The sequence below is a fragment of the Mixophyes fleayi genome, chromosome 9 (genome assembly GCF_038048845.1).
Source record: "Mixophyes fleayi isolate aMixFle1 chromosome 9, aMixFle1.hap1, whole genome shotgun sequence".
NCBI lineage: Eukaryota > Metazoa > Chordata > Amphibia > Anura > Limnodynastidae > Mixophyes > Mixophyes fleayi.
This window is the reverse complement of record NC_134410.1, coordinates 81,839,442-81,850,757: the sequence shown is the minus strand read 5'-3', so window position 1 is coordinate 81,850,757 and position 11,316 is coordinate 81,839,442. Positions and strand designations below refer to the sequence as shown.

Genomic DNA, 11,316 nt, shown 5'->3' with positions numbered 1-11,316 from the left:
GACCGCAAGGTAAGTATTTAAAAAAAAAAAAAAAAAAGCTCTTATTGGTCTAACAAGGCCAAAGCTCTCTGCAACTAGCATCTATTACCATACCAAGTAGCTACAGTTCAGTGAAGAAATGTAAACACGTGCTCTGTGATCCTGAGTTAATGACAGTACTTGCCAATCACCTTTCTTTTAACAAATATATTTCAAAAAGTAGTATGTTATCTTTGGAAAAACTGACGTAAAAATATATGTAGACATGTACATAGCAGAGAAATGTGGAAAGGGAAAATTATACAGAAAACTGACAGAAATGTGTGTGAGAGAAAAACACAAACCAAATATAGTTAATTATACTAAAATGTTAGCTCTTCTGTCTTTATGATGCATTTCCAGAACCGTGTAATTGTTGGAGTAATTACAATAATTGTATTAATTGTCAACATTTCATTATTTTGGCAGGTGAGAAGCCATATAAATGTGCCTGGGAGGGCTGTGACTGGCGGTTTGCCCGTTCTGACGAGTTGACAAGGCACTACCGCAAACACACAGGTGCCAAGCCCTTCAAGTGTGCAGCCTGCGGCCGCTGCTTCTCTCGCTCAGATCACCTTGCTTTGCACATGAAGCGACATCAAAACTAGGCCTTAGGACTTTACTAACAAGGCTGTATATTGTAAATAGGAAATGAAGATATCTTTTAAGGATCATTATCAAAGATCAATGGGACTAAAGCTAGAAAAGTGAATGAAGTTTGTCTCCATAAAACAAACAAAGAAAACATTTCAATACTACATCAGTGAGGTTTACTGTAGACAACTCTGTGAAACATTTTTTCAACAAGACTAATTTCAACACAGAAACATGTGATAGAGATTTCCCATAATAATTTTGTTCAGGAATAAATGTTGTCTTCCATGTGTGGATACCTCTGTCACCTTATGAGAGATTTCAAAAGAAGATAGCGTCTTCAACAAGATATTCCAGAAACATGTCTTCCACTACTGCTTTCAGTTTAAATATACATCAATTTAATGATAATCTTTTAGGAAAGAAAGAATTACTTCATTGGATAATTAATCAGAAAGCCTTATAAGAAAATGCACAACTTTAGTCAATGGAGCAGACATCTCCCATGAAATGCAAATTATGCAATGAGTCGGGTTACTTTCTACAAATGGTGCTGTGAACTGGGCAACAATGTATTCTGGTCTGTCTTCCATAGAGTAAGATTTTCCTCTTTTGAGCAATAACAGATGCATCTTACTTCACAAAATAAGCGACACTTGCTATATCATATCACTCCTAGAAAAGAGTATTGACTTGCACATAAGTGTTTCCCCTTAAAGAATGACTTTTACTCTGTGCAGATAAAACCAGTCATTATGTGACAAGTAGCCAGAACTACCACCTTCTGTAGTGATGGCTACACTACATTCCTAGTTACATGGTACATCCATGACAACGAATCCCTTTTCTGCACCATGAACAAAATGTTAGTTGTATAGAAAAACTTTGCATTAGTGTATAATGTATATATGTTTTAAAGTTGTACAACTTTGATTAAAAATAGTTTTAGGGAATATGTGTAAAATGAAAGTGAAGCAATGACACTATGGGCCTGATTCATTAAGGAGCGTAACTGGCGATTTTTTGCAGATAATGCACATAATTACTTTGCGCATGCCCAGAACCGGACCATATGACACAAAATGCAACAACTTACAATTAATCTTTAAGTGCAAAGGACATTTTGGTTATAATTTTATGGAGAGAACAGGGTGGGGGAGGGGCGTATGCCTGTAGTCAATGTACAGTAAGGATGTGCCAAGCACGAGCACACGCAGCATTGCCCAATTCAAGCTTTGGGCATTTCAAAGGTACGTGATTTTCAGTCATCTCACTTGCACCAGCTAGAAGTCTAGTCTAAGTGCCAATTACTAGTGATGACAGCTGGGTATGTATGCTAGAACATGTGTGCAATCAGGAGCAACTGTAAAAAGGTTTTTTATGTACAGTGGACTTTAATTACAACTTAATAAAACATTGTCATGGGAGTAAAATAAATAAATAAATAAAACAACTTTTTGAAATGTTTTGACATTAATGACTGTATTATTAACAGGTGAAATTAATTGAATATTTTTTTCTATGCATTCTTTTGTGAGTTTATATTCCTCATATGTATTGGACATATCCTGCAGATTCCTGTCTTGTAGAGTAGAGCAGACCTTTATCTGTATTCATCACCACACGTATCTTCACATCCGCTCCTTGCTGAATATGGACGTGTGCACATCTGCTTCCTGTGCATTTTTTTTTTAAAAAAAAGCACATTACGTTCATTTACGTGCCTTAGTAAATCAGGCACTATGTGTCTAAGTATAGTAGTGGGAAATATGCATATGTTTTGTATTCTTGTGTTAATATATATGAACAAAGTAGCCGGTTGTGCACATCTTAGGCTGCAGAAACCCTGCTCCAACAAATAAAGATTAATATGTTTTGTTTTCATTTCACAATAATATTACTGTAAGTATAAAAATATTCTGAGTTTAAAATAGCTGTTTGTATATAAAAGATCATTTTATTGATTTTATTCAAATTCAGGCAAGTGCACACAACTTCTACGTAACAACAAATGTTACTACAGGCATACAAAGGAATGTATTAAACCCAACTCTAGTTTAGACAAGTGAAAGTACCTACTCTTAAAGATATGTTGGATTTCATCTGCAATGTGTAAGATTTAAAAATTGTATTAAATGCATCCTTGTGTAGGAATTGAGCCTCGCAACCATAATGAGCCTGCACTTAGTCAAAATGTAAAAAGCTTTTTAAGAACAAGTATGAATATATGGAATGGAGACCACAGCAACAGACTGTAGGATCTTGAGAATTCAGCCAAGAAATAAAAAACAGAATTCAACACTTTGTTATTCCTGTTTGTACATTTAAAAGTGCATGATTTATATATTGTTTGTTAACCGTAGACTTTGAATTTACAATTCATCTTCAGTCCATTACTTAATGTATTCACACGTTTTTAGTGTACTGCTGTATAATTTAAGATATTAATCCATTAAACACCACATTAGAGCAACCCTTAATATTCTAACCATTTTATTACATGCCACACACTAAACTGATCTTTTTCATTTATTATTAGAAGCGCCGTTAACTGACATTAGTTCCAGATGCTTGAGATTATATTTATGAACATAATTTTGACTTTCGGATTCTGTACTAGGATAACTTTATTCACCTTATTTATATGTTTACTATCTAAATGCATCAAGAAAACGGTATACTATGAGCATCATACATTACACTCTAGCTAATTCTCACTAGATGCATATACCCAGCTCTTCGGCCTATATTTATTGAAGGTACCAGTGAATGTATACTAATTTGATTCAAACCTTAAATATAATCACAATAAAAGTTTTCACCATGATATGAATGAGATAATCTATTTATAATGCATAAAATGTTTTAAAACTAGCTTCAAATGTCTGTTTTGAACCAGAATATGCCAAAGAGTTTAAATTATTCACTGTGCTTGATAAATAAACTGCTGGCAATCCCTTACATTACAATTTTTGTTGTAGATCTGCTTCTGTTATAACCTTAACAATACCTTCTATAAAAATATATATTCAAATTAGAACTCATAAACTACTCTTTATAGTGTATCCTAACATATACTTTATATATATGTATATATATATTTTTATAATTTGAAATGTAAATTTCTTTTTTTATATTGAATAAATATATAAATGTAAAGTTTCACTGACTTGTTTATTTAAATTTTAAATAATCAGGACATTGCAGTTACTACATGCCAACTGGGGTATGTAGGAGGAGAAAAATTGAAAGGGCCCAAAGTAGTATTACAAATAATACAATTCATGTATCACACACATTATATAATACAAATACAAATAATCAATTAATATTTGGATAATAATTTTGATTTTAATCACTTGAATAAAAATGATTTTAATCACTTGCCTATATTCAGTTCCTACAAGAAAAAAATATTTGAATGCCAACCTGCAAAACAAAATGAATGAATTACATGCAGCATAAAGTTTGAAAACTGCAAGCCAGAATGTAATACTTGAGTTGCACTGATGAAGTTGGGCAGCAAGGGTTTGGTTGCTTTTAGCACAGGAAGCTGAAAAAAATCAAGCCGGCCCCCTTTAATATCAAGATGGTCCCCTTTCAAAAACTCTCTTGTAAAAAGAACAAATGAGCTAATGGAATAAATAGATCCCCACAGGTGGCACTATGAAATTCCTCTGGGTCCTTATGAAATGAATCAGGGATTCATAAGTTCCCTACTCATTTTCAAAATCGATAATGAGAAAAGATCTTTGATTTTTGTTTCTTTTCATTAAACTTTAATTAAATATATACTCCCTAAGTCCCATGGTTTAAAAAAATCATTATTCTAAACCAGTTTTTCTTCAAAGCTTACTTTTCCTTCTCCTCTCTTCATTCTTTTCTACTCAGCACAGAGGGCCTGATTTATTAAGGAACTTAGGCAAGAATTTGTGTAAGTTTTCTTACTTAAGCTTTCTGTACAAACCCATGTTGCAATGCAAGGGGTGCAAATTAGTTTATTATTTTGCACATTTGGAAAATACTGGCAGTTTTTTCATGTAGCACACAAATACTAGATAACTTATTTGTACACTGAAATATAAAGTTGATATTTGTGTGCTACATGAAAAGACAGCCAATATTTAACTTATGTGCAAAATAATAATTATTATTATTAATTTTTATTTATAGGGCGCCACAAAGTATCCGTAGCGCCGTACAAGGACAAACAATGGCACAGTACAAGGAGAAACAGCACAGAACAAGTAACAGTAAGCACTATAACTCTGGGGGCTCAGGCACAGCATGAAAGAGAGGGAGGGAGGGGGAGGAAAATAATAAACTCATTTGCACCCCTTGCATTGTAACATGGTTTTGTCCAGAAAACTTAGCAAGAAAAATTACTCAAATTCTTGCCTAAGTAACTTAATGAGTCAGCCACAGAGTCTCTTATGTAGACTCTGCTCAGACTTGGCTGATTGAACATCATTCAAAGGAAAGGAAATGTAAAAGCTCATAGACATAGCCCCACCTTTAATAATACCTACCATACAGAGATTACACCTATTCTGTACACAGATGATTTGTACATACTGCCTGCCTTGCTGAGTGCTCCCCTTTTCTCTTGTCACTCAATGTCTATCCCACCAAGTCTCCTGCCTCTTTCATCTGGGTTGGTTGTCCCTTCTTATCTCCTGACCAGGAGCATAACTAGACATTTGGGATCCTAATAACAAATCTAAATGTGAAACAAAATATATGGGTCTTTAACAAGGGAGACAGTACCCTAAGCCCCATAGCAAATGCAACCCCTGCTACTATGGTAGTCACACTTGCTCTCAACTTATTAGTTTCCCCTTGTTTGTTTTGTCCCTCTTCTTTATCTCTCCTTGTTTCTTTTGTCCAACCCCTTGTCTATCCCCAATTGTTTTTGGCACAATACTGCCATTAATGGTTATACTTGCTCCTTTCATGCAACTGCATAAGCATCAGCCTGGCAACTATTGCTTTTTAGTAGAGATAGGCATCAAGAGTTCTGAAATCTTTCAAGAACACTATTCTGTACCATCAGCACACAGCTCTCCTGATCTAGAAAGTCTGCTATAAATGTTGAACATACTGTGTTGGTTCCTGTGTGGTATCAAGTAATGCAGCCTTTTACCTATGTAGCATGTGAAAGGGGCAGCTTGCTCCCTCCGGGGCCTATGCCTGCTTGCTCTTGCTATCACCACCACTACCCTTATTGCTCCACCACTGACTGTGAGGTAAGTGTATAGTTCCCTTCATTGTGCCAGTAGACGTTGACGTGTTTTGATTTTTGGAAAATGTCTTTTTGTCATGTTTTTTTTTCCTTTTTGCTGGCTGTGAATTGCAACTTATCATAGAGCCCCAAATCTAAGCAGTGGTGTTTCATATCGAGGAATGTTGCTGTTTGGCCAGAAAAAAAGAGTTACACTTCTCAAAACCTAACAACCCCTCTATTTATATATTCCTTCAACCCAATTTGATATGTAAAGAACTACCAGATATGTTGAAATTAGGAAGACAATGCAGTTTAAGGTAACAGCAAAGTTCTACGTCAAGGTATCCTTTTTGATAACTACTTGGGAAATGCTCTAGATATACAGAAAAGGATAGCCTTAGCAGATCAGTGTTGTCACTTACTCAACAAAAGAAATATGAATGCTTTGACATTATAATTATAATTATTCTTTGTGCGTTGGCTAAATGCAAAAAAAAATTGTATGACTCAAACATACTACAGTAAATTTTATTTGCATTTATTTCACCCCCAAGAAGATGTACCTCTGATGAGACCCCAGCTTCTCACATGCACCTCTCTTTCAGCCAAATAATATGAGTCAGAGTGTTGGAATGTAAACAGTGACTATGGCTCAAGGAGCATACGCCCAATATTCATGTCTAGATTTGCTTTGTGATCCTAGTCAAGCAAGATAACTGCGTTTTATTAACATGCAAATAAATTTTACTTTATAGAGAAACTGCTTTCATAGGTTTTAAAACTATACTTTTTTACTGGGACCATTGCTAATTTTAGCAAATTTTTAGAAGCAATTCAATAATTTGCATTTAAAAGATAATCAAACCTAAAATATAAGCTTATTTTAAGGAGTTCTGCTAGCAGTATCCCCAATACATGTAAAAGATTCAATATCTTCCTCAATAACTGAAAATGTATTACCATACTTAGCTATGTGCTGGACTGGAGTTATTAAACACGGTTCTTATTAGAGATGCTCACTGACCCCCGTGTTTTGGTTTTGGATCTGGATTACCTTCGTATTTTGGTTTTGGTTTTGGTTTTGCAAAACCGCCCTTGCTTGTTTTGGTTTTGGTTTTGTTTGGTTTTGTTTTGCTATTTTGATTAAAAATCAATGTTTTGGGGCCTAAAATAACCAAATTTAGTGCTCCACCTGTTTCTAGGATAAGTAATGTAATTGTAAAGCTAATAAATTATCCAAAAAAACAGTTTCATTCCTGGTAGGCATCATTAATTCTACACACAAACCAGATTGTCTTCCTCTCCATCTATGAATATTGGCAATGCAGCCATCGTCTTTGGATGTATATTACACCCTACTCTTATACTTAAATATGTAAAGAAATGGACTAAGGCAGTTATAGACTGTACAATATTAATTGAAATGGAGAAAGCCAGTTTGGTTTCTGTCTCTCTAGGCCCCCCTCCACTTGTGTAAAATACCAAAAATTCAGCCGTTATAGACTGTACAATATTGATAGAAATGGACAAAGGCAGTTTGGTTTCTGTCTCTATAGGCCCCCCTACATTTGTATAAAATACCAAAAAATTCAGCCGCTATAGACTGTACAATATTAGGAGAAATGGACAAAGACAGTTTGGGGTCACTCTGTATATGACACCCTACCCTTAAGGAGAAATTGCCCAAACAGCAGCCTTTCAAGACGGTACGTGATATGGAAATGCCCCAAGTCCCTTTCCTCTTTGGCGGTAGATTGCACCCTACACTTACATAGAAAGTTTTAAAAAAAAATTATCGTCATCATCTTCAGCTTCATCCTCACCCTCATCAGTGTGTATGTCATCATCACAGACTATCAATTCATCGCCGCTTGAATCCGCCATTAGAGAACAGTCAGTGCTTGGACGTCTTGGATGGTGAAGGCCTTCCTCGTGGAAGATGTAGTTCATTTTTATAAACATCATTTTCTCCACATTTTTGGGAAGTAACCTTCTACGGCGATCACTAAGTTCCCTGCTGTGCTGAACACTTGTTCACTTGTTCAGAGTACACACTGGAGGGTGGGCAGCTTAAGTATTGCAAAGCAAGTTTGTAAATGGGTTTCCAAATGGCCTGCTTTTCTTCCCAGTAAGGAAAGTGACTGTCTGACATTTCCATATCAACTACCTCTTGAAAATAATCCTCCACCATCCTTTGCATGTTAATACTCATATTGGATGGAGTTATGGGCAAGGTCACACATTTTTTGGAAAAATCCTTCAAACCAGCCCAGATGTTAAATTGTTCTTGTCTGCCCTCTGCGTCCTCCCTGCTTTTTTTGGGAAAATTCAATTTTTAACGAGCAGCAGCTGCTTGAGACACTGAAGGAGGACATGTCGTCAAGCCAAGGCCCAGTTCAGCAGACAACTTGCTGAGCAATAGCTCCTTGCAAAAGTTCACATCTCGTTCATTTTGAAGCAAAGACTCAATGTAGGTCTTAAACCTTGCATCAAGCACAGTGGACAAACCGTACTGATCTGAGTTCAAGATCTTAATAACTCGAGGATCATTGTGAAGCGAATTAAGTACTTGATCGACAAGGCCAACATACTTTGCGGAATTGCTTGCTTTCATCTCCTCCCTCAGTTTCTCAAGCTGCTTTTCCCATAGTCTAATTAAAGGAATGACTTGGCTCAAACTAGCAGAATCTACACTCACTTCACACGTCACAACTTCAAATGGTTTCAGCACCTTGCACAGCACTGAAAGGATTCCCCACTATGCAAGACTGAAATACATGCCCCCTCCTTTCCCAATGTCATGGCTTGTGCAATACGCTTGGATGGCTTTGCGCTGTTCCTCCATCCTCTGCAGCATGTACAGGGTGGAATTCCACCTAGTTACCACCTCCTGCTTAAGTTGGTGACAGGGCACGTTAAACTGCTCTTGGAGCTCTTGCAATCTCCTACATGCTGTGGCCGAATGCCTGAAATGGCCTGAAATCTTACGGGCCACCGAAAGCATCTCCTGCACCTCACGGTTATTTCGTAGGAAGCTCTGCACCACCAAGTTGATGGTGTGAGCAAAACAGGGAATGTGCTGGAAATCACCCAGCTGTAATGCTCGCACTATATTGTTGGCGTTATCAGAAATGACATATCCTGGGGAGAGTCCAAGTGGTATAAGCCATGTATCAATCACATCTCTTAGCTTGCGTAACAAATTGTCAGCTGTATGCCTGTTAGTGAAGCCGGTGATACAAAGAGGGGCCTGTGACAAATGTTGTGTAGTGGTATACATGCTGCTGCTGTTCCTGCTGGTGAAGGTGAATGACCAACCCAGTGGGCTGTCACAGTCATATAGTCTTTGGTTTGACCACTTCCACTTGTCCACATATCTGTGGTTAAGTGGACAGTGGGCAGAATGGCATTTTTTAGCGCAATCTCTACATTTGTACACACTTTTTGGTATAGTTATTGAATAGCTTTACGGGAAAAATGGTGTCGCGATGGAATTCTGTAACGCGGACACAAAAACTCAATTAACTGTGAAAAACCAGCTGCATTTATTGTGGATATTGGACGCAGATCTAAAAGTAACATAGCAGCCATGGCGTCTATGATTCGCTTGGCGACTGGGTGACTGCTGTCATATTTGCTTCCCCTAGCAAATGATTGTTTCACAGTTAATTGTTGAAATGTAGGACTTCTCTTTTTCTTGGCCTTCCTCTGGGCTGACGATTCAACCCCAGCAGCAGCAACAGCAGCAGTGGGACTAACACTTTCTTTAGAGGAATCAATAATAGTGCAGGAGTTATCCAGCCTTAATAAGTGGGATGCAGGCCTAAATCCGAGCGCTACTGAGGATATTGATGAGGATGGTGTGGTGGGTGTATTTTGTAGCCGTCGGGATGTCGGTGAGCGGAGGGTCCTAGCTGAGGATGGAGTGCTTGTAATTTTTTGGGAAGAACTTTCAGCTTTTCCCAACACTTTGCCATGAACTCTCGTCAAACGGCGTAACATAGACGAGGTTCCAAGATGGTTAAGGTCCCTCCCTCGACTGACTGTGGCTTGACATACACTACAAATGGCTATACAGTTGTTGTCTGGATTGGGGTAGAAATAATTCCACACATAAGAAGTGGATTTTTTGGTTTTATGGCCTGGCATGACAATGGCCTTTTTCTTGTCACATGCCAGAACTGCTGCCACTGGTGCAGGACTTACATAAACAACCTCATCCTCATCAACATCCTCATTAGCGCCCTCGTCACCTCCACAAATCTCCCCCTCATCCTCTTCTATTTCCAAAGTGGCATCCTCAATTTGTGTATCACCGGCTACACTCGGGCTGTTCAGGCACACATCAGCAGAACTGCTGAAAGGGCCCTTCTTTATGGGTACACTAAGAGAATGCTCACGATTAGACATCCCACTGTTGGATGGACTCTCCACAGGGATTGGTGTAATTTGTGATTCAGAGCAAACATTATCCTCTAATGCCTTACTGTTATCTTGCAACTCGGCTTTGAAGCGTAACAGTAATTGTGCACCACTTGTAGGCTCTGTAACATTTTTCGATCTGCCACTATTAGACAAAGGTGAAGGCCTCATTATCTCTTTGCCACTGCGTGTATAGAATGGCATGTTGGCAATTTTTTTATCGGCACTTAACTTTTCCTCAGTTACACTTCTTTTGCGCTTCAACACAGTAAATTTTTTTTTGGTGTGTGTTTTCTTGACTGCTTTCAAAAGACTGTGTAGTTTGACATCGCCTTTCCCTGATGACGTACTGGGGACATTACCGTCAGGACTGGTGACAGAACCCGGTTGCTGATTCTGCTCATATGTGGACTGTTTAGAATCCATTATGAGTCCAACGCACTTGTAATGCTACAAATTGTTTCAGATACTGCTGACAAATATGACTTTTGACAGCCACAAAAATTAATGCAAAAGAATGGGGGGCACCCCAAAAGTACTTGGGAGTGCTAAAAATAATTTTTCAGACTGCTGACACACAGGACTTTTGACATCCAGAAATATTAATGCAAAAGAATGGGGGACACCCCAAAAGCACTTGTAGTGCCAAATATTGAAAAAAAAAGACTCCTCTATCCTCCTCTCTTCTCTGTCAATTGTTATCAGAATTGGAATCAGAATTGTATTGTCTGTCCCTGCTCTAATCAGCCTGTGACTACACCCTGCTCTCTCCCTCTGTCAAATGGCGATGGGTTGCTGTGGAGGTAGGTATTTATAATTTTCAAGTATCGCGAGAACCGAGCCCCAAGATCCAACGATGTCACAATGACGTTCGGCCTCGATTTGGTTTCCGAGCGGGCGGGAGAGTACCGAGCCGAGCAGGCTCGGTACTCGGATAAGCAAAGTTCAGGTGGGTTCGGTTCTCGGGGAACCGAGCCCGCCCATCTCTAGTTCTTATTGACTCTACAATATAGCAGGCTTGTTATTTTCATTTAAAGGGTCATTAGATAGAGACCTTA

General features: G+C 38.0%; 1 protein-coding gene across 1 annotated transcript in view; it reads left to right on the top strand.

The window, feature by feature from the left end:
* LOC142100783 (Krueppel-like factor 5) overlaps positions 1 to 2,077 on the top strand; it is an 81,164-nt gene extending 79,087 nt beyond the window's left edge. The window contains exon 4 of the mRNA XM_075184588.1: positions 448 to 2,077. Coding sequence (XP_075040689.1) covers positions 448 to 626 — 179 coding nt within the window. The 3' untranslated portion in view covers positions 627 to 2,077. The remainder of the gene's footprint in view (positions 1 to 447) is intronic.
* Positions 2,078 to 11,316: the final 9,239 nt, after the last annotated feature.